At 48.1% G+C, this 27,133-nt stretch overlaps 1 protein-coding gene across 3 annotated transcripts in view; it reads right to left on the bottom strand.

Annotated features, from left to right (window-relative positions):
• Nucleotides 1-7,407: 7,407 nt before the first annotated feature.
• The window catches only part of TRIO (trio Rho guanine nucleotide exchange factor), a 366,877-nt gene continuing 347,151 nt past the window's right edge, over nucleotides 7,408-27,133 (bottom strand). For 2 of the 3 annotated variants that reach the window (XM_045394729.2, XM_065546101.2), the window contains exons 49-57: nucleotides 24,731-24,978; nucleotides 20,496-20,634; nucleotides 19,639-19,666; nucleotides 19,262-19,424; nucleotides 18,874-18,995; nucleotides 14,934-15,012; nucleotides 12,991-13,191; nucleotides 10,346-10,484; nucleotides 7,408-9,727 (exon numbers count right to left, since the gene is read on the bottom strand). In XM_045394729.2, the coding sequence (XP_045250664.2) occupies nucleotides 9,185-9,727; nucleotides 10,346-10,484; nucleotides 12,991-13,191; nucleotides 14,934-15,012; nucleotides 18,874-18,995; nucleotides 19,262-19,424; nucleotides 19,639-19,666; nucleotides 20,496-20,634; nucleotides 24,731-24,978 (1,662 nt within the window). In that variant the 3' untranslated portion in view covers nucleotides 7,408-9,184. The remainder of the gene's footprint in view (nucleotides 9,728-10,345; nucleotides 10,485-12,990; nucleotides 13,192-14,933; nucleotides 15,013-18,873; nucleotides 18,996-19,261; nucleotides 19,425-19,638; nucleotides 19,667-20,495; nucleotides 20,635-24,730; nucleotides 24,979-27,133) is intronic. The other variant, XM_045394730.3, reaches the window with a different exon arrangement.

The following is a 27,133-nucleotide window of genomic DNA, read 5'->3' as shown; positions in this document are numbered from 1 at the left end:
GGTTGTGTAGGTTCCCCCTTTCCATAACGGATACAATTGATCCCTTTTGAAAATAAGATCAGGCCGGGCGTGGTGGCTCATGCCTGTAATCCCAGCACTTTGGGAGGCCAAGGCGGGCAGATCACAAGGTCAGGAGATCGAGACCATCCTGGCTAACATGGTGAAACGGCATCTCTACTAAAAAAAAAAATACAAAAAATTAGCTGGGCGTGGTGGCAGGCGCCTATAGTTCCAGCTACTTGGGAGGCTGAGGCAGGAGAATGGTGTGAACCTGGGAGGCAGAGCTTGCAGACCATGGGCCACTGTGCTCCAGACTGGGTGACAGAGCGAGATTCCATCTAAAAAAAAAAAAAAAAAAGATCAAGCAGTTGTTTTATCTCAGGAAACCAACAGCACACAATCCTAAAACTAGCAAATAGAAAAAGAAGCACCGATACTGGATTTCTGCTTCTGGGAAATGGAGTAGACATCTCTCTCCTATTCCTCCCACTACCTACAAGAAACAGCTCGATGTTACCTATGAAACAAACTTTAAGGAGACTCTGCAAGGTGAAGACCGCAGATCCGTGTGGGGCTTCAGGGACGGGGAACCCCAAGGATGGTGGGGTCCCTGGGATTTCTTTTTGCCTCATGTATCCCAGACATGGAGCTAAAGAAGCCAGCAATGTGGAAATGCCATAGCTGCAGACAAAAAAGATCCCAACAAAATCTTGCTCTCTTCAGATAAGGGCACAGGAAAGGGGTGGCCTAGCAAGATGGAAAACCTTTAGACAGTAACTGCTCTTCTCCAGCCACACATCACAGAAAAAACAGTGGCTCCCACCCTCACCCTGCCAGCAAAGACTAGTGCAGAGCCCAGACTTCCATCCTTACCCAGCTGTAATAGGGAAACCTCTGCTAGCATGGTGTTAGAGAAGCCCAAATAGGGGGAAGCAGAACTTTCATCTCTGCTGAACAGTAACAAGACTCTCCATCCCCTTTGTTATTGGAGGGATCCTAGTTTCAGAAAGGAACAGCTGATCTTTCTCTTTCTGCATGCAGTAAGTCATAAAGATTCCTCTGGGAGGGGTACTGTCACCATGCCAGAGCAAGAAAATAGCCCTTATCAATAGAGGCTTGGAATTGGAGGCTGCAATGAACCCGAATAAACATACTTAATGAAGTAACCCTTACCTTCCACCTGTCTTATACCCACACCCCTCCACATATGTCTCCCAGCAACTCCCCTAGAAAATTTATTGCCTCAGCCAGATTTTCTTTTTGAGAAGGGTCTTGCTCTGTCACCCAGGCTGGAGTGCAGTGGTGCAATCATAGCTCACCACAGCCTTCGAGATCCACCACTGCACTCCAGTTCAGGTGACAGAGCAAGAGTTCGTCTCAGAAAAAAAAGAAAAAAAAAAAAAGCCTGGGCACAGGGGCCACACTTGTAATCCCAGCACTTTGGTATGCCAAGATGGGTGGATCACCTGAGGTCAGGAGGTTAAGACTAACTTACTACAGCCTTGAACACCTGGGCTCAAGTGATCCTCACACTTCAGCCTCCCAAGTAGCTAGGAACAAGACTTGTGCCAACACACAGCTAATATATACATATATATTTATTTATTTATTTAGAGATGGGGTCTTGCTATGTTGCCCAGGCTGGTCTCGAACTCCTGGCCTCAAATCATCCTCTTGCCTCAACCTCCCAAAGTGCTGGACTTACAGGCATGAGCCACAATTGTCAGCCCAGATTTTCTTTGTCCTGCCTGTCATTTCTTCTCAAATTTATCATTCTTTGTCTAAAATGTATAAAAGCATCTTGCTTTGGCCATATATTTGGACTTAACTTCCTTGCAAAGGTCCTCACATATATGTAAAACTAATAAAATTTGTATACTTTTGTCTTGTTAATCTTCCTGGTGTCAATGTGGTTTCTAGAGCCAGCTGAAGAGTTGACTAAGAGCTAACAGGAAAGGGAGGATTGGAGGTAATCTCTGCCTCCCCTACAACTGTCAGAATTTTATACCCAGCAAAATATATCCTTCAAGAACGAAGAGGGAGTCAAGATGTTCTCAGAGGAAGGAGCACTAAGAGAATGTGTTGCCAGGAGGACTGCCTTAAAAGAACGACTAGAGTAAGTTCTCTAAGTAGAAAGGAAAGGATAAAGGAATCAATCTCAGAAAATCAGGAAGAGAGAACAATGGGAAGAGGAAACGTATGGGTAAATGCATTTTCTTTTTCCTCTCTAGCTTTCTAAATTAAGTTTGATGGTTGAGGTGAAAACATACAACATTGTGTGATGTGTTTCTAAATGTATGTGGAGAAAATACAGATGCTCCTCAACTTATGATGGGGTTACATCTCGGTAAACACCGTAAGTCAAAAACATTATAAGTTGAAAATGCATTTAATGCTCCAATAAACCTAATGCAAAGCCAAAAAATACTAAGTTGGCTGGGTGCAGTGGCTCATGCCTATAATCCCAGCACTTTGGGAGGTCGAGGTGGGAGGATCACCTGAGGTCAGGAGTTTGAGACCAGCCTGGCAAAAATGGTGAAATCCTGTTTCACTAAAAATACAAAAAAATTAGCTGGGCGTGGTGGTGCACAACTTTAATCCCATCTACTGGGGAGGCTAAGGCATGAGAATCACTTGAACCTGGGAGGCAGAGGCTGCAGTGAGCCTAGATTGTGCCATTGCACTCCAGCCTGGGTGACAAGAGTGAGACTCTGTCTCAAAAAAAAAAAAAAAAAAAAAAGAAAAAGAAAAATCCAAAAGAATCTACAAAAAATACTTAGAACTAGTAATTCAGTGCATCAAATATGTAGTCTAAGAGATGAGCATTCCAAAATCAACTGTATTCTGTATTTCTATATAGTAGCAATGAATGCATGAATACCAAAATTAAAAATAAATATAATTGTTTAAAAGAAGAAGTACTTAGGCATAATTCTAATAAGACATATACAATATATGAACTTGTAAAACTACTGATGAAGGAAATCAAAGGAAATATAAATAAATGGAGACATACCATATTCATGGATTGGAAGAGTCAACACAGTAAAGATGTCAGGTCTCCCCAGATGGATATACAGATTTAATGCAATGCATATAAAAATCTCAGAAAGATATTTTGTAGGTATAAACAAGGCTATTGTAAAATTTATAAAGGCAAAGGAACTAGATTAGCAGAAACAATTTTGAAAAAAATAAAGTGGGGGGATGTCTACTTGCTTTCAAGACTTACTATATAGCTACAGTAATCAAGACTGTGTGATATTGGTGGAGGGATAAATAGATCAATGGAACACAGTAGAGAACCCAGCAATAGGCCTACATAAATAGTTCCAGCTGATTTTTGACAAAATAAAAAAGAGGAAGCTTTTTTTTTTTTTGAGATGGAGTCTTGCTCTGTCACCCAGGCTGGAGTGCGGTGGCACGATCTAGGCTCACTGCAACCTCCACCTCCCCAGTTCAAGCAATTCTCCTGTCTCAGCCTCCCAAGTAACTGGGACTACAGGCGTGCACCACCACGCCCAGCTAATTTTTTGTATTTTTAGTAGAGACGGGGTTTCACCGTGTTAGCCAGGATGGTCTCGATCTCCTGACTTCATGATCCGCCCACTGTGGCTTCCCAAAGTGCTGGGATTTACAGGCGTGAGACACCGCGGCCAGCCAAAAGGAAGCCTTTTTAAAACAAATGGTGCTGTAACAACTGAACATCCATATGCAAACAACAACAAAATCCTCAGCCTAAACCTTATACTTTATATTAAAAAAAATTAGCTCAAAATGGATCATAAAGTGTAAAATGTGAAACTTAAAAACTGTTAGGAAAAGAAACTTAGGGGAAAAAATCTTAAATATAGAACTAGGTAGAGTTCTTAGACTTGACACCAAAAGTTGATCCATAAAAGACAAAATTATTAAATCGGACTTCATCAAAATTTTTCTCTCTGAAAGATCCTGTTAAGATGAAGAAAAGACACACTACAGAGGAGAGAACATCTGCAAAGCACATCTCCGACAAAGGACTAGTAGCTACAATATGTAACAAACGCTCAGAACTCAACAAGTAAAAACCAAACAGTCCAACAAGAAAATGGGCCAAAGATGTGATGAGACATTTCAGGGAAGAGAATATAAAGATGTACATATAAGCACATGAAAAGACTCAACATCATTCGCCAACAGGGAAATACAAATTAAAACCACAATAAGATATCACTTCACGCTTGTCAGTTTGGCCACATTAAAAAAGTGACACCACCAAACGCTGGTAAGGAGGCAAAGAAACTGGTACTCCTACGTTGCTGGTGGGAATGTGAAATGGTACAGTCTAGAACAGGGGCCTCCAACCCCAGGCCGCGGACCAGTACTGATCTGTAAAAATTACTGGTCTGCAGTCTGTTAGGTTACACAGCAGGAGGGGAGTGGCAGGCAATAAGTGAAGCCTCTTCTGTATTTACAGCCACTCCCTATCACTTGTATTACTGCCTGAGCTCCACCTCCTGTCAGATCAGCCTGGGCGTTAGAATCTCATAGGAGCGCGAACCCTGCTGTGAACTGTGTATGCGAGGGATCCAGGTTGCACACTCATGAGAATCTAATGCCTGATAATGTGAGGTGGGGCAGTTTCATCCCGAAACCGTCTCCCACTCCTTCACCATCCATGGAAAAACTGTCTTCCACAAAACTGGTCCCTGGCGCCAAAAAGGTTGGGGACCACCGGTCTAGAAAGCAGTTTGGCCGCACCTTAAAAAATGTAACAAGTGACTACAATATGATCTTCCAATTGTCTTATCCCAGAGAAATGAAAACCTATGTTCATATGAAAATATGTACAATGAATGTTCATGCAAACTATTTCTTAACAACCCAAAGCTAAAAAACGCCTCAGATGTCCTTCAGTGGGTGAATGGTTCAGTTGTGGTACATCGACACTGTGAACTAGTACTCAGTAATAAAAAGAAAAAAAACTCTTGATACAACAATCTGGATTTTCAGATAATTATGCTAGGAGAAAACACCTATTTCAAAAGGCTGCATACTGTATGATTTCGTTTAAATAACATTTTCAACACGCCGTTATAGAAATGGAGCACATGTAAGTGGTTGGCAGGGGTTAAAGAAGGGTGTGGTGGCAGAAGGGAAGTGTGGCCATAACAGGGCAACGGGAGGGTCCTGCTGGTGGTGGAAATATTCTGCATCTTGACGGTGTTAGTGACAGTATCCTGGTTGTGATAATGTATGATCGTGTATATTATCACAGGTAAAGGGTACATTTCTTTCTTTCTTTTTTTTTTTTTTGAGATGGAGTTTTGCTCTTGTTGCCCAGGCTGGAGTACAGTGGCGTGATCTCAGCTCACCGCAACCTCCGCCTCCTTTGTTCAAGCGATTCTCCTGCCTCCGCCTCCTGAGTAGCTGGAATTACAGCATGTGCCACCACGCCCAGCAATTTTTTTGTATTTTTAGTAGGGACAGAGTTTCTCCATGTTGGTCAGGCTGGTCTCCCAACCTCAGGTGATCTGCCCGCCTCGGTCTCCCAAAGTGCTGGGATTTCAGGCGTGAGCCACCGTGCCCAGCCTAAGGGTACATTTCATAACAATTGGATGTGAATCTATAATGGCCTCAAAATAAAAGGTACAACCTAGTTTTAAAAAGTACGTAATATATGATTTTACTTAAAAGGCAAACATATCTATGAATGATAGAAATCAGAAGAGTGATTATGTTGGGAGGGAGAGATTGACTGGGAAGGGGTGAGACAGACCTTCCTGGGCAGGATAATGGATAACAGAAACGTTCTATAGTTTGCTTTGGGTGGCGATCACAGGTATATACATGTATAAACATTTATTGACTTGCGTAATTTTCTGTAAGTTAAATCTCACATAAATAAATATAATATGGAGAATCGATCAGTTCCAAGAATTACTCCTTTCTTTACAATTGTCTCGAAAATGTACAGGAGAAAGGACCTCTCCTTCTAGTGGTCTAAGATGGTCTAATATTTGTAGATATGAACAAGGCTATTCCAAAATTTATGAAGGCAAAGGAACTAGATTAGCAGAAACAATTTGTAAAACAAAAACAAAAACAAAAACAAAGTGGGGGGATGTCTACTTGCTTTCAAGACTTACTGTATAGCTACAGTAAGCAAAGACCTCATCTAATAGATTATTGCTTACTATGAGGTTCATAATTCTGCTAAAACATTGATTTCCCCCCACTTGTTAGGGCTAAAGAGAATCCGAGTTTTTAAAAGATTACAGTAACTTGCAGAATGAAAAACACCTTGGTATTTGAGAAAAAAAAATCCAGTGATCACAACAGACCAAACGCCTGAGGCTCTTTCACTGGGCACAGTGAGTTCTGCTAATCTTACAGGCAGAACCACTCCATTCAGCAACTGTCCCATTTAAAGGACACCACCACATACCCCTGGCCTCCTTTGTGTTGCTCAGAAGGTGTGGCACTGTGGTGGGCCAGGCAACTCCCCCTGGGGCAGGATGCTGTGCTGGGCAGGTGGTAGATTAGAACCAACCTTGAATTTCTGCCCCCTCCAGAGCCCACTGAGTCATGGGTACTGCTGGGACTTGGGCGGGCACACACCTCAGGGAGTTAGCTTCCCATGTCCTGACTTAGAGACTGCACAAGTGTCCTTTCACATCAGCCTTCTATTCAGGATTTCCGCAACCAGATGAGAAAGAATACTTGTTCATGGTGTGTTGAACAATAAAAGTCATCAGCCCAGAAGGAAAGCCAGAAAGAATCAAGAGAGAAGATATGGTCATTGGAAAAAATAAGCTACTGTCAGCAGCCAGGCTGGCAGAGCTGGGGAAGCCACTTGGCTGCAAGTCCCCCGGACTGGGTGGGCTCAGGGCCGAGGTCGAGGCACCACTGGGGAATCTTCTCCTAGCTGCAGGATCTTTGTTCTTAACCAAATGAAACTGTTTCATTTTCTTCAATCTATCTGGACATTACCTTTGCTTTTCTGAGGCCAGGATGGACAAGCTCTTCCCTCACTCTAATTCTGAGTTCATCAGGCAACAGGGTGCCTTAGCTATTCTAACCAGGACAAGCAAGCTACAGCCTCGCTTATTCCAACCAGGACAAGCTACAGCCTCGCTTATTCTAACCAGGACAAGCTACAGCCTCGCTTATTCCAACCAGGACAAGCTACAGCCTCGCTGTGCACAGTCAGTCGACATTCTGGTGCATACCAGGGTCTCGAGTGTGGTGTCTGAACCAGTCTGCAGGAGGCTGAGCGACTCGCATTTCTCAGTGTGTACAGAGGGTTCTCAATCCAGTACATTCTGCCACCTCCCACCCATGAGAAGTCTGCGTCAGTCTCTCCCTCAGCCATCTGTCTTTCCGATTCAACAGTGACCAATTTAAATAAAAAGCCTAACACAAAAATCAGGCAAATATGTTTAATTTTTTAAAATAACTGATGGCAAAATAAAATATTTACATCACATCATACTGTGTAAACATGTAAGGTCTCTGTACAAAGAAATATACATGCAAAATAATGTAAAAATTTAACTGAAATAAAAGAAACAATACACAAATAAAAATCATGAGGTTACGAATACACATCCAGTTTTGAATCCAATTTCTTTTAAAAAGTTTCTGTACAATTTTACAAGAACCAACAAAAACCCAACAAAAGAATAAATAAAATACATTGGAAGCTGCAAAGCTTAACTACGCCAGTTTATGGCTCAAGACCCAGGTGTCTGGCTGGCTTGGGAAATGGGCTGGTCTCCTTTGTAGTGCAGTTCACACGAGAAAGATAAAAAGACATCCAGAAAACCTCAAGGGTGCCCAGAAACCCAGCCTCCTTGAGTTGAAAGGACTCCCCATGCCAGTGCGAATGCTGCCACAGTGACTCGGGCATTGGGTACCAGCCGCGGGGCGGCCAGTGCTTAATCGGCTTTTATTTCTTACCAAAAGCTCAAAACCCAGCCAATTTTTGTACAGAAAGTTGAAAGTCAAAAAGTCTAAAAAGTAGTAAATGTCCAGACTGATTTTGAGAAAAAAAATAATACTTTGGCATTCTGAATAATAGCATAATAAATTTTAAAACATTACCCTATTATCCAGTTTTATATTCAGAGTATGAAATCACTTTTTACAGTCCTCAAAACCAACAAGTTTCACGAAAAGTCTCCTTGAACCGATGGCACAGGGCTACGACCCTACCCACCCACCCGCCAACCCCAACACACACACAAAACCATAAAGCTCACCATACGAAGTATGTGCTTTTTCTATATATTTATTACAGGTACAACAGAGGTCTTCATAAATAGTTGCATAAAATGTTAAAGCCACAACATTGCACATGATATGAAGTAAAACCAAAAAACCCCCAATGAGTGCATTTACAGTATTTTCATCTGACTGTGTACTGCTCAACAATCTGATTGACGGCTTGGGGCAGGAACAGGGGGAGCGGCAGTGGGGCAGGACCCAACCTGATGTCTTCATTTGCTGGGCATACCCTCGGACCCCCAGAGGAAGCCCCAGGCGGTGGGTGGGGGGTGGGGAGGGGAGGCAGGTGGGAAAACCACAGACCGAAGGCAGGAACAGTCTTATATACAAGTAAGGCCTACATTTCATCAGAGCAAAACGATTCATTCTATTTTATGCAAAAGTTTGAGGTTGAATGCACGTTTCAGAAGCCACATCTGGTGTGAGACGCACACAGACGAGGCGCCTGGAGAAGCTCAGAGCCGAGTGGACTCTGAGCCCTAGACAAGGCCGTGGGAGTGGCCGCCACCTGGGTGCGTCTTCCCCAGAGACGCACAGTATCTTTGTTCGTTAACACCAGTGGTTGAACATAGGCATTTTGTTTCCTTGAATAAATCTTGAAAACGTTAAATTTGCAAAATTCTATTCATGTTTGTTTAAAAAAGTATCTTTTTATTTTTTGCAGAAACCTGAATAAAATACTGTGATACAGCAATGCGACCTCTGCCTTGGGCAGAGTGTAAGTGGCGGTCCTCCACCCCAGCGCAGCTTGCAGCTCTGTGTCCAAGCACTGCTGAGCACAGCCCACTTGGAATGCAATTTCACACGATGAACATACCGGCAGCTGATCAGTTATATTTGCTTGTTTTTCTCTTGAAAATTCAGATTAACAGCTGATTGGCAGGTGAAAGAGAATGAGAAAGAACTTCTGGATAGGTCAAACTCTAGGCAGAAGCCTGCTCTGCAGAAAGTTTTTAATGCTACGGATAGGTCGAACATCATTCTGGTGTTTGCGCCGCTCAATGAAGGAAGTCAGTCTGGACGTGTCGAGGACGCCCGTGCTTCTGCCGTTGCCCGCCTGCAGCCACTGCTCCTGGAGGGCCAGCGCAGCCGAGGGACGCTTGGCGGGGTCCTCCTGCAGGAGGAAGCACACAAACTCCTTGGCCTTCTGGCTCACTCCTTTAAAGTAGTCATCTGGGAAGCTAAAGTCTAAGCGGCAAATGTTCAGGCAGGTCTCTTCCACACTGTCGTCCAGGAAGGGGGACACGCCACTAAGAAGTACGTATGTGAGCACTCCAACACTCCACGTATCTGAGGTCAGGGAGACAGGGTTCCCGAGGATGATTTCAGGGGCTGCGAATTCAGGGTTCCCCAGTAACTGGTGGATGTAGTAGGTCGTGTTGAGTTGAACAGCATCTCCAAAGTCAGCCAGTTTGATGGTTGGCTTGGCTAAACTCTCATCCACCAAGATATTCTCAGGCTGGAAGACAGAATACAACTGTCATTTTCAGACCAGTCCAATCTTAAGCTTACTCATGATGATTGGCGGGACTCTACGGTGAGGTGGAAGGAATCTATGATGTCAACTAGGACAAGCCATGCATGTGCAAAGCAGGCCGGACCCTCAGCTGCCCGCCCAGGGTGAGGAGGAAGAGACGACCCAGCGGAGCTGGGACCCAGCTTCACAGAGCAGCTCTCTCTGGCGATCTAAGGGCCAAGTAGCCTAATGAAACCAGGCTGCTTTCTGAAGCTGGCTGTTCATTTTCCTCCTAGCACCGAAGGGAATACTCTCTTTCCTGCCTAAGCTACCACTGCACCCGCCACACCCACCAGGCAACACTCATGGGGACTTTCTGAAAGTCGTGGAAGGCTGGGAGGGCTCCAGTGTTTTACCCAGTGTACTCTTGACTGTGTGCATCACTGAACGCAAACGCTTAGAAACAGAGATGAGCAACCAGTGCTAATCAGCTGCCCCCGCTACCCTTTTTGTCCCTAGTCGCTCGGGCACTCCTGGCCTGGCTTCAGAGGGGGCTCTGTGTCCCACATGGCCAAGCCGGTGTGCTCGGACCCCCCTTCATCTGCCCAGGGCCTCACCAACCTTTAGGTCCAGGTGTGCTATCCTGCAGTTGTGCAGGTACCGGACAGCTTCCAGAACCTCCCCCAGGTGCGCCCTGATCTTGCCTTCGGTGAGGCTTCCCCATCGCACCACGCAGTCCAGGAGGCGACCCTGGTCGGCCCTACAGAGGCAGGAACGGGTGACTGTTACGACGTGCTTTCCTTCCCAGACCTCTTCGGGCTAGTAAGAAGTAAACATGTCAGATCTGTCACCTGTTATCAATGTGTCATCAGGATCTCAGGGCTGTGCCTCTAAGGTGTGCCCAGACAAGGAGGGGGATTTTTGTGAAGCTCTGATGGGAAGACACAAGTGGGGAACATGGTGTCTCCATCTTAAGGGGGAAGCCAGGGGTAGAGCGGCCCAGTCAAGGGTCCAAACCTGCCTGTTGTGGGGGATGGCGTGGCCTGGCTGCCGGCAGTGCCAGGCACAGCAGGCATCCTGTGGTATCTGCTGAAGGAAGGCATGTAGACCATGCTTCTCGGAGCTGTAGTTTCCTCGCCTGTCAAATGGGCCATGGGAAGACTCACTGAGATCACGTAACCACAGGTTGGGCAGGAGGTGGCCCAGTCAGTGCTCAGCGTTGGACCCAGAAGGCTTTCTCCTCTGAAATGACTGTTCATACTAAAAAAACACTTCCCCAGCACTGCCAAGTGCCAGGGGCTCAACGCCTTCTAACAACTCATTTAATCCTTATGACTGTCTGTGAAGTGGGCCTTGCTGTACCCATGCGACACATGAGGAAACTCAGGCACAGAGAAAGCACGAAACTTGCCCAAGGTCCACCGCTCCAGGGTGGAGAAGCCAGGACTGGACTGAGGTGGTCTGGCCCCGCCTCTCTAAACACCGGCCTATGCTGCTCTTTGCAAAACAGAAATCTGTAGGAAGATCAGCTGCCTGTCTAGCAATGGGGAGTAGCCTGTGAGAACTGGAGTAATGTGTCATGAAAACAGATCCTATGAACAGGATGGTGAGGCCAAATCATGTTGTTTCCCAGAAATGACGGCTGAAAGCACTGAAATGTCAGTCCAGAAACGAAGGCCTTGTAGATTGATGACAAGCACTCAAGCCACAGTCTTGTTAAAACTCCCCGGGGAAGGTGAGCAGTGGCTGTTGGTCACCGGCATCTGGAGCCAGAGAGGAGACCTCCCAGGTCCTGAGGCTCCCAGGCCAGGCCTTGGCTTGGACGTCAGCTCTTCCACATACGTCGCACCATGTCGGCCCCATGCCAACCCTCCGAAGCCAATGCTGCTTTTAAGGATACCCAGGGTGAGAAATGAGCCGATGAGAGGGAGGGCGGGGACTGAGGCCAGGCCCAGGCCCGTGGACCTCCTCTCCGTACACACTGCTCAGGCTCAGGTGCGCCCCACCGTCTGCCCTTCTGCCACGAGATGTGTTTTCTATTCTTGGGAGAGGGGCTGGAAGCGGGTCCCCATCCCCGTGTTCTGGGGGAGGTTTTAGCTGTGCAGCCATGGGTGGGAGGCCTTCCTGAGACATCCAGTGTCACCCATGGCACACGCGCTGCCCGAGGAAGCTGGTAAGGCTGCATGTGGGGCCACACGGGACCCTGTGGCAGCCTTGCCCTAGGAAGGGTATGGGGAGGCATTCATAATTTCTTTAAGAAGAAAATGACAATAACTACAACATCAGGTACAGGGCCTGGAGGGAGCTCCTGCAGGCGAGGGGCCCCGAGCTGGAGTCTGCCCCTACATGATCCCATGGGGGTGCCCCGCTAATCCTGTCCTTCCACTGAAGAGCTACGCAAACTTTCCAAACAGCGGCAAAAGGTTTTACCCTTCCCCATGGAAAAGAAGTTGCAAATGAAAGTAAACGTATAAAATGACTCCCCCTAAAAAGGAGGAATCGACATTTTTCAAAGCTAAATGCACAGACGTTTGGGGCGGATGAATCCGTGGGGGTCGTCCCTGCCTTGTAGGAGGTTGGGCGGCATCCCTGGCCTCTGGTCACTCCCTGCCGGATGCACCCCCAGCTTGCGCTCTCCTGACATTTCCATGCGAACCCACACCTAGATGAGAACAGCTCCTGAGGAACACAGGTTTCCACTTTTCTTTACGTGACTGAATCATTTTCTGATCTTATGAAGGAGCCCAGTAAGTACAATGGTGCCAGTGGGGCAGCTCTGGTTCGTGTGCCCGCGCCCCCTCTGTGGAGGACATTCTGCAGGGAGGTGCGTCTTACCCTCCCATCCAGCTGGCCTGCCCTTGGCAGGAGGCCTGAGGGGCAGTGCTGATCTGGGGTGAGCTGCCCCTGCACAGGCTTGGGGTATCAGGTCAGCCTCCAACCACTAATGGGGGCTTGGGTTCAGCACCAGAGACAGCCTGGCCTCATGGGACCTTCAGAAATGGGAGGGAGTCTCCGGGCGGCTGAGCGTGTCGGGCGTTCCACCCTAGGGGTGACTGTCCTTCGTCAGGCAGCTGCCTCGTGAAGACCACACTGCTTTCTGCCATTACTGGAAGGCTCGAAAGCTGTGGGCTATGGCAGTGAAGATGTTTTTTAGTTCTGTAAATTCTAAAAGCCCAATATCTATCCCTCTTAGAGAACAAACAGCAACAACAAAACCCTGAGGTGGCGGCAGAGAGCTGGGAGCGGAAGGCCAGGTGTGTACGCACATTTCTAAGACCAGGACGTAGCTAGTGGGGGTCTCGAAGGTGTCGAGGAGGCCGACGAGCAGGGGGTGCTGGAGGCTCTGCAGGATGCCAAGCTCATGGGTGACCTGGTCGCGCTTCATCAACTTCTTGTTCACAAACTTAGTGGCCACTGCTTGCTTGGTTCCTTTCTGATCACATTTCTTAACGACAGAGAATCTGCCCCTGTAAAATACGTCAAGAAGACCATTTGCAGAGGCTGCTGAGGTCTGGCACCGAGAAAGACTCTGTTATCCTAAATGGACTGGCTGTGTGGTGGCCCGGTCCTGTCCAGAGGCCCTGCTCTCCTGGCCACTCCACGGAGGAGCTGTGGTGCCATGGCCGTCCCCCAAATCTGCCCTTGTCCCCGCAGCCACGCGATTCTGCTGGTCCTCCCTCCCAGGCAGCCTTGGTTTCCTCACATTGGTGGCGGCTTCCCAGCACCGTGTGTGGTAGAAGTGACAGGGCAAGACCTCTGAGCCTCGGCCTTGCCAGGTGGCTCCCCTCTGCTCCCCACAACGTGCAGAAGCCGGGATGTCTGCTCACGCCTCCCGTCAGCCACCCTTCCCTGCACGTTTGAAAGGAGCGTCTGCTGTGGTCACTGCCTCAGCCTCGACACTGTGGGTGTGAGTGTGGGGCAGGCACGAGGACCCTGGAGCTGCACCTGATGACCCACTTCCAGGGACTGGTCACACCTCAACGTGATCTGGATGAGGCTTTGGACCTCAGATGGGGGCCTGAGGTGGGTGAGTGCATTCTGCACACGTGAGGACCAGAGATGCGCCTGTAGTGGGCAGGCTGTGTACAGGGTTAAAGGCCATGGCTTTGCCACGTCTCTCACTCGGAGGCGGGGGCTGTTCCTCCCCTTGAATCAGGGCTGCCTGGGGCTGGCTCTGGCCCACAGGGTGTGGAGGACGTTGGTCGCTGATTTCTGAGGCTGGGCCTTCAGAGGCCTTGACGCTCCTGCTGTTCTGGAATGCCACTGCCCTCATGTGGGGAGGCCCAGGGTGAAAGTCGATGTGGAGAGAGGCCAGTGTCGCAGACAAGGCCTCTGACACGCACGGGGCATGGTGCACCAGCTGACCAGGCCAGGAGGGGCCAACAGAGTAACGGCCCCATTTGCCCTCGGCACCAGAAGAAGGCACACGTCACCACTGTCCTAAGACAGCATGTGCTGGTGTGACTTTCTATGCAGCCAGAGACAGCTGACACAGACCTCAACAGGAGCCACGTGACCAGTTACGGCCTCAGGAATGGAAGCCAGAGGGCGCTGCTGCTGGAGTTTCTGGGGGAGTTCTTACAAAAGGACGAAGGAAAGCGGTCAAGCTCCTTTGACCATGCTCTTCCTGCCACATGGGACACAGCACCTGGATATGTGTGCTGTGTGGCCCTAGAGGCAGAGCCAAGAGAGCCGGGCTGTCTGATGGCACTGCTGGGCCACCCCTGGCGTGGCTGCCCCTCATGAAGAGAAAGAGCCCCCTAGATGGGAAACCTCTCTCTTAGTTTGTGCAGGAGGATGCTGATACCCCATCTGATTTTACTGTCACTCCTTGAAGTCTCCACGCACAAGCGAAACGTGAAGGACACAAGAGGATTAAGAACTATAGGAAGCGTTTCAAAGATGCCTGAACTCTCCTAAGGATGGCACAGAGCTACCACTATTCTACATGCACAGAGGCAAGCAACTTCTCCCCATCGAGGGGTGGCTTGTGGCATTCCGCCTCTCTGCTGGAACCCGAGAGGAAAACGGCTTCCTTACTTCCCCAGTGTTTAGCATCTAAAGGCAATGAGAGTTACGATTCAAATGCAAGACACACAGCTTCCAACTGCCGGCAAGATAACGCGGCTTAGCTTTAATCCGCGCACTCTCTGGTATGTCTTCCCTGCACTCTACTCTTTCGGAAGGCATTCTAGGTTGTACCTCATACCTGCCAAGCTCAGCCACTTCACTGTAGAAGGAGTCAAAGTTGTCTTTCCAGGTCACCATGATCCCATCCATCCCTGGACCTGCAAGAAGAACAGCACCTGCCTGAACTTGTTTCCCGTGGAGCTTTTTGGGTAAGAAGGCTATCGCCACACACTGTCCTTCACAGCAGCTGCACATGGCCCCCCGGCACCTGCCACATGGCTCACATGAGTGGAGATGTGGTGGGTGCTTGAAGGACACACAGACACTGGGGCTTAGCGTGAAGGAAGAATGCAAAAAATTTCACTAATAATTTTTCAAATTAAATACATGTTAGTAAAAACTGCTTTTACTTTTATTTTTAAAATGTGTTTACTAGAAAAATCTAAACTTGCACATGTGGCCTCTTTTTGCTTCTATTGGACAGCACTGCTACAGATGGTCCTCCCTGTTCACCTGGCCGCACTGCCTCAGGGCTAGGCTGTTCTCTCCTCCCCACGCCTCCTTTCACAGCCATGAGAGATCAAGAGTCCACAGTATTCACTTAACGTTCACAGAGTTTTACAGGGTTAATAAATCATAAATACACTACAAAGAGAATTTTATTAGGAAAGTGCCAACTGTAAATCACCTGTTAGTAATGAATCCTGTGTACACGTCCACAGGAACAGAAAGCATCCTTTCTAGAGTCTTCCTGTGAAAAGAAGCACTAAGTGGGGGAGCCCCACGTGGCCCCACTGCCAGGCAGCCCCTGGGAAGCACAGCTGCCACTGTGATTCTAAGCCTCCATGGGAGGCAGGCCCTCCTGACCCGGCTCATCCAGCCTCCTCTCCCCACTTAGTTCCTCTTTCAGCCCGCTCACCTGACCTGCAGTCCAGCCCAGGCTGAGCATCTGTCCACCCCTATCCTCACCTGGGCTTCTTCACCTCTCCCCAGGTTGTCACTGGGAATGTGTTTCCTTAAACCATGTCCAAGCTGACTTGTCTAATCGGGCTCCTCGGGGTGGCGGCCACCTCCTCCACGTGCCTTCCCTGACTCACTCATGGCTGGAAATCATCTCCTTGCATAGCAGTGGGCAGTCCCGGTGGGTGCCATGTGCTGCCAGCCAGCACTGCTGTCACAGGAGCGCTGCTGACCGCTACATGACTATAAGTGAACCCATGTCTGATCCACCTTTGCAGCCTCCCAGAAACCAGAAGAGTGCCTGGCACACACAAAGCCCCAAATCTTCACCGAAGGACACACGAGAAGCAACAATCACTTCAATCACACAAACCAAAGGCTACGTTTCATTCTGCAGTCTTTTTTGTTAATGCTGGCACATTTGCACCCCTTTAAAGTGCTTTAGAAATGGTAAGGCTAATTCTGACTGTGTAGGTGAAGGAGTACTGACAGAGAATCATTAATCAAAATAAAATTATTTCACTAGGCAGATTTGAAGCATCTACCAAATCACATTAAAAAATACTGAACTATTATTTACGTAAAAGTATTTCTTCTTCTTCTTTTTTTTAACTGAAAGGGCTTGTCTTTTTTAAATAAACATTTTTATTCGAGCATTACATATATACAGAAAAATGGACCAAACATAAATGGCGACTCGGTGCCCACTAACCAGATCCAGAGACAGAGCACCACAGTGGCAGGTGCTCCCCGGCTCCTCTAAAACACACCTTCCTTTCTCCCTGGTTTTTTTTTTTTTTTTTTTTTTTTTGAGGCCGGGTCTTGCTCTGTCACCCAGGCTGGAGTGCAGTGGTGCAATCTCAGCTCACTGCAACCTCAACCTCCCAGTGGCAAGTGATCCTCCCACCTCAGCCTCTAGAGTAGTGGGACACACACTCAGCTAATTTTTTGTATTCTTGTAGAGATGGGGTTTTGCCACGTTGCTGGTCTCCAACTCCTGGGCTCAAGCCATCTGCCCGCCTCGGCCTCCCAAAGTGCTGGGATTAGAGGCATGAGCCACTGCCCCCGGCACCCTTTTCTCATCAACAGAAGCTTAGGCCCTGGCTGGTGGCATGACAGGGCGCTCTCTGGATGATTCTCTTGGACACAGTTTGGGGGCCTGCACATGCCCTCAGGGTGCAGAGCCAATGCCTCCAGCCTCAGGACTCCCTCTCGTAGCCCAGATTCTGACCAGCTCTCTGCCTTGAGCCGGAGCTGGGCTTAGAAGAAGCCTTTGTTTCCTGAGCATCTGAGAACTGGGGCTCTGCAAGGCAGCCAAGGCTGGACAGAATGAGGGCACCCACCCCAGCTTGTGGGGGCAGGAATAGCCTCAGGCGGACAGGAGTGGAGCCATGGGTAGATTTAAAACAAAACACAAAATTACTGATGCCTGCAAACAAAGTGGCTTCTCTCAGAGAACAATTGGAAATAGTTAAGATCATCTTGGAATAGTCCACATAATTCTTCTGAAAACCTACGGTTGCAGCTGAATTTGTGTGACAGAATTAACCATATACTTGGATTATTTTCCCATTTGCATTTCCAGGGTATGAAGTCTTATTATTATTATTTTTTTTTGAGACAGAGTGTCACTCTGTCACCCAGGCTGGAGTGCAGTGGCATGATCTTGGCTCACTGCAACCTCTGCCTCCTGGGTTCAAGTGATTCTCCTGCCTCAGACTCACGAGTAGCTGCGACTACAGGAGTGTGCAACCACGCTGGCTAAATTTTTGTATTTTTAGTAGAGATGGGGTTTCACCATGTTAACCAGGATGGTCTCTATCTCCTGACCTCGTGATCCACTCACCTCGGCCTCCCCAAGTGCTGGTTACAGGCGTGAGCCACCACGCCTGGCTGAAAAGTCTACCTTTCTAAAGTCCTTTAGCTTTTGCTAGTGATTTATTAAAAAAAAAAAATCACCTGTGTAATTTCTGTGTTATTTAAAAATTAGAAAATCTTTACTTTTTATTGTTTACTGCCAAATTCTAGATTTTAAAATTTCTTGTTCCATGATCCAAAAAAATCAGAACTTGTTTTCTGATTTAATGTTGTTAAAAACAGGAAATTAAGATACCTGGGACAAAAGTTCTAAGACAAATTCTGCTTACTGTCTACACACAGGGTGCTCTGGGACTCAATCGATCTTTTATTTGGGGTTTTATTTGTCCTCTGGAAGCAGCTCCATTTGTGGTGCAGCTGGAGGATGGACGGGAACCCTCAGAGCCCAGTACTGCACGGCCGGCCTTCCGCAAGATGGCAGCAGAGAGCAGCCCACGCCTTTCTCAGCAGCTATCTACATCAGGTAACTACAGAGCATTTTGAAAGGGCCTAAGATATGGGTTCTGCCCCAAGGAGCTTGCGGTTTAGCTGAGGAGAGAGAACAAGGTCTTCAGACCAGAGCAAGCAGGCCCCACGGCAGAGGCCTCCTAGCCAGATGCTCTGGACAAGCTGCTGAGCAGCCCTGGGCCTGGTTCCTCCTGGACAGGGTAAGGAGGGGGCGCATCCACCCAGAAGGGTTGCTGTTAGGGTCTCAGAGGGCCACAGTGCCTGCGCAGGCCCGGGACCCACCCACATCTCCTTTCCTGCTTTTCCCATGCCCATTCTACGTGAGACCAACCTAGACCAGATCCAGATTCAGCTGAGTGGCTGGATCTGAGTGTTTTGAGTACTAAGAGCACGGAAAGCAGCCTGCCCCCACTCAGAGGCTGGTTGGGGGGGGGGGCCCTGGTGCCCCATGGTAGGCAGCCAGAGGCCTTCACCAGCCAGGCCCCCATCCTCCTCCGAGCAACAGGAGCTCTGGTGTCTCCCCCGACCTTACATAAGGTGCCGAGAGGTCACTCTGCTGTGCCACCCCAGACACTTTGGTCTGCTACTTCCAGTTCTCTTTTGAAGCCCCACAGATGACTTATTGTTCTATCTGTCAGGCCACATAGAGTGCGAGGGCAGACTCAGGACTTCCGGAGACTCCTGGAAGACGTGCCCCACTGGGTCACGTAGACTCCTCGTAGCACGGTGCTTACCTAGGACCCTCAGGCTGGCCGACGATGAGGCTGAACCCATGTCATTGACAGCGATGCACGTGTAGATGCCGTCATCTTCCGTGGTCACGCCCACAATCTTCAGAGTGGCCTCTCCCAGGTCACTGCGGCACAGATGGGAACACACTGGGTGTGAGAAAAGCTGAGCACGTGGCCATCAGCGCTGGCCTCCTCCTTCAGGACAAGGGAAGGCAGGAGCTCAAGTGCTGATGAGGAGCTGTACACCCCGGCGTGAAATGTGCTCTCAGGGAAGAAGTGGAGTGCCGAAGGCGGCCAAAGAAATCCATCCGTGAAGGAGGAATTTCCAGTTGCCAAGAGACAAGATGGTGCTCCCAGCCAGCGAAACCCACCAGGAGTGGGCCTCCCTCACCTGTAGGAGATGCTGTAGTGACCATCGTTGTTCAAGGTGTTGTGTTCAGGGCCCTTCCAGGTAATTGAGGCTTTGGGGCGGCCACAGACTCGACATCTAAGAACAACGGTCTCCCCTGTCTCACACGTGACCTCACTCAATGGAATGACGAATTCTGGGGGAACTGCACGGGAAAGGAGTTGGTAAAGGCCCATCAGTCCTGGCTCCTCCTCCACACCCACCCACATGTCCCCGACAGACTGATAGGACCTAACCTGCTCTGCACGCCTAGAGCGCCACGGAAAACCCATTTCCAGAGGCCACACGCAAGTACTCTGAAACATGCCCCATAGATCTAGAATCATCTCTACGACTACAAGAAAAAGAACAGAACTCACCGTCATAAATGTAGTTGGGATTGAGAAGCTGAAATGGAAACAGCAAACAAGCATTAACTGAAATCAGCTACTTTAAGGTGTATTACTTTCATTCCAGGGCTACAATTATTGTTGAAAGACTTGTACAAATTGACTTGCCTGGGCATCAATCAAAACAGACCACATTTTTCACTGCACTCAAAAGCTTCATGCACACTAATTTGGGTGGGTCTTTTTCTTCCTACCCACAAACACAAAAACACTGCTTAGACGTGTGTTTTTCTCATGCTACAGGCTGAGTCCAGCTGGTCCTCAGATGCCTTCCTAATGCAGAGCCACCAACGCCCTGGCTCCCGGCGCTCGGAGTCCCTTTCAGGAGATACCTTCTTTTTCTCCAGGCAACCCCTGCCGCAGGTGTCAGGCAATCTGATTACAGGACTCAAGCTGACTGAAGTTGTCCCCAGGGGAATCTGTCACAGCCGGGGAGCCCATATGCGCCCCCACATCTAGCCACTTCCCCTCTGCTCTAAGGCAGGAACACTGAAGGAAGCCTGAGCCATAGCTTCTCTGCATCTCCGCTGTTTCTGAGAAGCTAGTCTCTGTGCTTCATTTGCAAACCTAACCACGTTCTTTATAAGCCACAGGTGTACCTGCGGAAGTGTGCAGGGGTCTACCTGGTTCCTTGTAGGATTCACCCATCCCTGTGCCGGCCAGCGTAGTGCCCCTAACAAGACCCTACAGGACACACACGGCACAGGGCTGGTGGGTGGGAGGGAGGTCATAAGCAAGACCACCTTCAGGTCTGCAGAGTCTCTGCCCTCCCTGATCCATTCTCTCATGCTGGGATGACACGGGCTCCTGAAGACCCCCGAACACACCTTCACAGATACCTTGTTGCTGAGTCCTTCCCGTGACTTCCTATAACCGTTCTCTAACTTGCCTTCCCTTTTGCCGTCTTTATCTTTTTTCTCAGATTTTTTCCTTAAACGGAGTGCTGTGTGCCAAGATGTTGACTTCCTAGGGGAAAAGAACACATTGTGGGTATTATGCCTTTCCAACATTCACCAAGTGCTACCTGGAAGTGTTAAAGAAAAGCGGAATATTCAACTTATGTGTGTGCAGGGGGATGGGAAATCCTCTACGAACAGTGACCTCTGTTAGAGAAAATGCTCCTGTGATTCTCCAGAACCAGGAGATAAAACCAACAATCTCTTCAAGTTTGAGGATGAAAATATAAAGGTGCCTGTGATAACTGATTTTATGTGTAACTTGAGTGGGTCACAGGATGCCTAGATATTTGTTCAAACGTTATTCTGGGTCCTCCTGTGAGTGTTTCTGAGTGAGATGAACATTTGGATGGGTCCAGTAAAGGAAAGTGCCCTTTCTAAGGTGAATGGCCCTCATCCTATCAGCCGAAGACCTTAAGGGAACACAAAAAGTCTGGTCTCCCAAGGAAGAGGGCGTTCTCCAGCAGACTGTCTTCAGGCTCAGCCTGCACCACGTGCTCTCCTGGGTCTGAAGCCTGCTGGTCCACATTGCAGATTTGGACTTGCCAGTCTCCATAACTACGTGAGCTAATTTCTTATCATAAATCCATTTCTGGACAGGCATACCTTAGAGATACTAGGGATTCGGTTCCAGACTACCACAATAAACTGAGTCACAATAAAGTCAGCCACATCAATTTTTGGATTCTTAGTGCATATAAAAATTGTTTATACTATACTAGAGTCTATTATGTGTGCAATAGTATTATGTCTAAAAAATATACACACCTTAATTAAAAACACTTTATTTGCTTAAAAAAAAATGCTATCATCTGAGCCATCAGTGAGTCGTAATATTTTTGCTCGTGGAGGGTCTTGCCTAGATGCTGATGGCTGCTGACTGATCAAGGTGGTAGTTGCTGAAGGCTGGGGTGGCTGTGGCAATTTCTTTTTTTTTTTCCAGACGGACTTTCGCTCAGTCACCCTGGCTGGAGTGCAGGGCGTGATCTCGGCTCACTGCAAGCTCTGCCTCGCGGGTTCATGCCATTCTCCTGCTTCAGCCTCCCAAGTAGCTGGGACTACAGGTGCCCGCCACTAAGCCCAGCTAATTTTTTTGTATTTTTAGTAGAGACGGGGTTTCACCGTGTTAGCCAGGATGGTCTCGATCTCCTGACCTCGTGATCCGCCCATCTTGGCTTCCCAAAGTGCTGGGATTACAGGCGTGAGCCACCATGTCCGGCCTTTTTCTTTGCTTTTTTCTTTTTTAAACTTTTTAAATTGTATTTTTAGTAGAGATGGGGTTTCACTATGTTGTCCAGGCTGATCGCGAACTCCTGACCTTATGACCCACCCGCCTCAGCCTCCAAACGTGCTGGGATTACAGGTGTGAGCCACTGCGCCTGGCCTGGCTGTGGCAATTTCTTAAAGTAAGACAACAAGAAGTTTGCCACCACTCCCCGTGTTACAAAAGACTTCCCTGCAGCAGGTGACACTGATCGCATTATACCCAGAGAAGAACTTCTTTGGAAATTGGAATCAATCCTTTCAAACCCTGCTGTCGTATTATCAACTAAATTTATGTAATATTCTAAATTCTTTGCCAGCATTTCAACAGTGTTCACAGCCTTTTCACCAGGAGTAGATTCCATCTCAGGAGACCACTTTCTTCGCTCACCCCTAAGAAGCAGCTCCACAGCTGTTCAAGTTTGATGATGAGATTGAAGCTCTTCAAGCCACATTTTCAGGCTCCATTCCTGATTCTATTTTCCTTGCTGTTTCTGCCACATCTGAGTTATTTCCTTCACTGAAGTCTTAAAACCTTCAAAGCCATCCATGAGAGTTGAAATCAACTTCTTCCAAACTACCGTTAATTAATTGTTAACATTCTGACCTCCTCCCATGACTCATGAGTGTTCTCCATGACATCTGGAATGGTGACTCCTCTCCAGAAGGTTTTCAGTTTACTTTGCCCAGATCCACTGGAGGCATCACTGCCTATGTTAGCTATGGCATTACAAAATGTATTCATGTATTTCTTTTTCTTTCTTTCTTTTTTTTTTTTTTGAGACAGAGTCTTGCTCTGTTGCCCAGGCTGGAGTGCAGTGGCATGATCTAGGCTCAATGAAACCTCCGCCTCTCGGGTTCGAGCAATTCTCCTGTCTCAGCCTCCCAAGTAGCTGGAACTACAGGCACATGCCACCACACCCAGCTAATTTTTGTATTTTTAGTAGAGACGGGGTTTCACCATACTGGTCAGGCTGGTCTCGAACTCCTGACCTCAGGTGATCCGTCCGCCTTGGCCTCCCAAAGTGCTGGCATGACAGGCGTAAGCCAGCATGCCCAGCCCAAAACGCATTTCTTAAATAAGACTTGAAAGTCGAAATTACTCCTTGATCCATGGGCTGTAGCACGGACGTTGTCTTAGCAGGCAAGAAAGGAACATGAATCTCCTTGCACATCTCCATTAGAGCTCTCGGGTGATCAGGTACATTGTCAAAGAACAGTAATATTTTGAAAGAATTTTTGTTTCTGAGCAGTACGTGTCGACAGTGGGCTTAAAATACTCAGTAAACTGTGCTGTAAATACATGGTGTACAGATGTGCTGACAGCCAGGCTCTGTTGTTTCATTTCTAGAGCACAGGCAGAGTAGATGCCTCTGCCACAGCAGGCATTCCAGGGGGAGGAAGAGTTTTTTACAACTCTTACAACCACCACCAAATTCAGTAAAATACTACTCAATGCAGCAAAACCGGCTTCATGTTTCTTAATTGAATTAGCCTTTTGGTATATAAGTTGTGATGATTAGCATGATTCTTAAGGACCCCAGGATTTTCAGAAGGGTAAATGCGCATTGGATTCAACTTCACGTCACCAGCTGCATTAGCCCTAACCCTTTTATGTTACAGGATTAGCTTTCCTTAAACCTCATGAATCAACCTCTGCTAGTTTGCAACTTTTCTTCTGCAGTTTCCTCATCTCTCTCAGTCTTTATAGAACTGGAGAGAGATGGGGCCTTGTTCTGCGTTGGGCTTTGGCTTAAGGCAAGGTTGTGGCTGGTTTGATCTTCTATCCAGACCACTCAAACTTTCTCTGTCTCAGCAAAGGCTGTTTTGCCTTCTTACTGTGTGTTTAGTGGGGTCGCACTTTTATTTCCTTTGCATTCACAATTTCGCTAACTGTTTGGTGCAAGAGGCTTAGCTTTCGGCCTATATTCACTTTTGACATGCCTTCCTCACTAAGCTTCTGGGTTTTGACTTAAAGTGAGAGACACATTACTCTTCCACTTGAACATTTAGGGGCCACTGCAGGGTTATTAACTGGTCTAATTTCGATATTGTTGTGTCTCAGGCAGGCCTGAGGAGAGGGAGACACATGGGGGAATGGACAGTTGGTGGAGCAGTCAGAACACACATTTATTACGTTTGCCATCTTGTATGTGTGCAGTTCATTGTTCCTCAATACAATTATAATGGTAATATCAAACATCACTAACTACATATCACCATAACAAATACAATAACAAAATGTGTGAAATATTTGAGAATCACCAAAATGTGACACAAATACAGAGTGTGAGCATACATTGTCGGACAATGGCACCGACAGACTTGCTTGACATAGGGTTGCCACAAAACTTGCGTAAAAAAGGCAATGTCTTCAAAGCACATTAAAGCAAAGCACACAAAAAACCGGGGTGAGCCTGTGTCTATGCCGACATCTCAGTACGCTCCCTACTGGTCCTGCTCCTCTGAAGGACCCCGACTAATATGGGGCCTGAGAATGTATTTCAGAGAAACAAAGATATTTTCCCCTTAGGTTTCTTAAAAAGAAAAACAACAACACTTTCTTGAGTTATGACTAACACAAAAAGCTGTCAAATGGGATTCCTGAACAATGTGCTAGAACAGGCTATTTCTAAATGCAGATTATTCAAAGACCCTGTGAGTCTGAGTGTGTGAGATGGAAGGCCTTCCATCTTCCCACGTGCTCAGAGCTGAGCCTGTACTAACACACCAGCGCGGCTCCCCCTTCCACATGCTTACCCTATCCGAGATCGTGTGCCTCATGGGCGCTGCGCCCCCTCCCTCTGCTGCCTGCCAGGCCACCATTACTGTCAAGCACTCACTTGAGAGTCCCGTCGGGGTTCTCCACGATGACCGCACTGGTGTGGCCCAGGACAAAGCCCGGAATCCAGCCCTCGGCTGCGGGGCACTGGTCAGTGGCGGCTCGGAACACCAGAAACATGTTCTGCTGGTTGCTGGCCAGAATTTGAACGACCTCTCCTTGGTAGACGTTGATCTCATCCTCCTTCACTGCCGTGTAATCGTGTGTCACCAACATGGTGGAGATGTTGCTACTGCTGCTGCTTTCACTCTGCAGAGGGACAGAGGAAGACAGAGAAAGGCAGGGAGGAACTGAAACGAGACCTGATCACGTGAAATCCCTTGTCAGTGTGCCCCATGGCACCATGACCCTGTGCAGGGCTCACCAGGCCAGCACTGAGAAACTTTCAATGTTTCCTTTACCCTCTGGCTAACTGTGTGCATCTATTTCAATACCTGAAAATGCGATTTCTCTACAAAGCAATTTAGGGATGCTCTTAAAAAATTCACTGCAATAATGACTCTTTGGTTTTGGAAGCTCGTTGCTGACATGCTTAATCATTTCTACTTCTTCTCTTTAAAAAGAAGAACATGGAAACCCTGAACGTAAATCAATCACTATTCTGCTTGGATGGAGAGTGACTCTGCCTCCAGCGTATGAACTTGCTGGGTGTCCCTCTTAGGAGCTTGCATGACTCAAGTGTCCCCAAGGCTCTGCTGCTATGGGAACACATCACAAAACATCCCAGGGCCGCTCGCCACAGGTGCTGTGACTCAAGCTCTGGGAACGGATTCTGGTGTGGGATGTGTACCCCCACCCTTATGCCACTGCCCCCGTGGGACCCTATCTCTTCAGTCACAGGGCTGACATGCAGCAGGAACTCAGTATGTGGTGAGTGGCCCAGTCCATGAGGCAAGATTGCAATAGCAAGACAGAAGATTTCTTAAGACCCTACCCATGCCACACACAGAGTGGTGGCAGCTGCTGAGAAGAAACACAAACGGCAGTGTTTGTCCCAAACTCCCAACTAGTGCATGGCCTATGGTTCTGGGTGGAGAAGAAATGCAGATCCCCTGACAACTCCTGAAGCTGCATCTTGCCCAAGTCCCCTCTATCTAGTCAGGACGTGAGAAACAGCATCTGGCGCCTCGTTCCGGTGAACTTGTGCTCAAAGGCTTCCACTGAGGGTACTGTCGGGGTGTTCATGGATTCCCAAGACTCCAAAGGTGCTAGCTTCTACTGGGCTCTCCGACGCCCTGGGCAGATCCCAGGTGAGTGCAGATGCAATCAGTCAGACAACCCTGCTCTACCGCCTTTCAGCCCTGGTCTACTGAGCCAGTATCAGGACATGCTGGAGCAGGTGGTGGACTGCTGTAGCTGGCCGGGAGGACCAGAGAGGAGAGACCTCTAGCCCTCCTCCACGAGGTCAAGCCTGAGAAAGTCAACACACCAGCCACTGGGAATTCCAGGTGCCAGGGCTATGAATCTAGACCTGTGGTGCATACTTAAAACATGGTGGTGCTGCCTAGCTCCTGTTCCTTGTCTCTGCCGTGGAGGAGTGTGCCTCCTGTTCTTGTCCCTGTGGGTGCCCACTGGTTGCCTGTGGCCCCTCAGCAAAAAAGGATGCGGTACAGGGCAGGCTTTGGCTTGTGCATACTCATTTATGCATTATACTTTTAGCATGGACTTTAGTATTCTGACTTATATGGCAATGCTCAAGAGTTTTGACATTACAAAGCTAAATTCCCAAGAATATTTAAAAAAAAACACAACTTCTGCAGCATACCTGCTTTTGGTAATATACCAAGCTACAATCTCATAATTAGAGTATTTTGCTACTAGAATCATAACTATTAGTATTTTCTGAGCACCTCCTATGTACTAGGCATTTCAAAGTCTATCCTACTTAATTCTCACCACCACCCCCCCAGTGGGCGTGGTTATCAGTCTCTCAGAGTGGAAGGTCAGTGAGCTGGCACTGGCCACCTGGCCTGTTCAAGAAAGGCAGGACTAGAGTGACTCCAATGTGTGTGCACTTTTATTGCTGCCCAATAAAGGAGGCCAAAAGGCTAGACCACACAGCCACAGGAAGGACTGGTGCAGTCATGGTTTGGGTTGATCCACATGCATGTCACTCCTGCTCTCAGCAGAGCTTTGCAGAGGCTGCACATCTAAAGGGAGAAGAAGGAGCCGGGCTGTGGGCTGGGCACAGCTGCTTGACTGTGACCACAGACAGCTTGACAGAAGTGGTCAAGGACGAAGGAGGCCTTTGCAGATCTCCAGGGGGACAGAAGTGCCAATACGTGGGGGCCGGGCAGGGCTGCGGCCCCTTCTAACTGATATACTTCAGAGTCCTGGAGGGCTTTTTTTTTTTTTTTTTTTTTTTGAGACGGAGTCTCCCTCTGTCATCCAGGCTGGAGTGCAA

This window comes from Macaca fascicularis, chromosome 6, assembly GCF_037993035.2.
Source record: "Macaca fascicularis isolate 582-1 chromosome 6, T2T-MFA8v1.1".
In the NCBI taxonomy this organism is placed as follows: domain Eukaryota; kingdom Metazoa; phylum Chordata; class Mammalia; order Primates; family Cercopithecidae; genus Macaca; species Macaca fascicularis.
The sequence above is the reverse complement of the archived record's forward strand: the minus strand, read 5'-3'. Positions and strand labels throughout refer to the sequence as shown.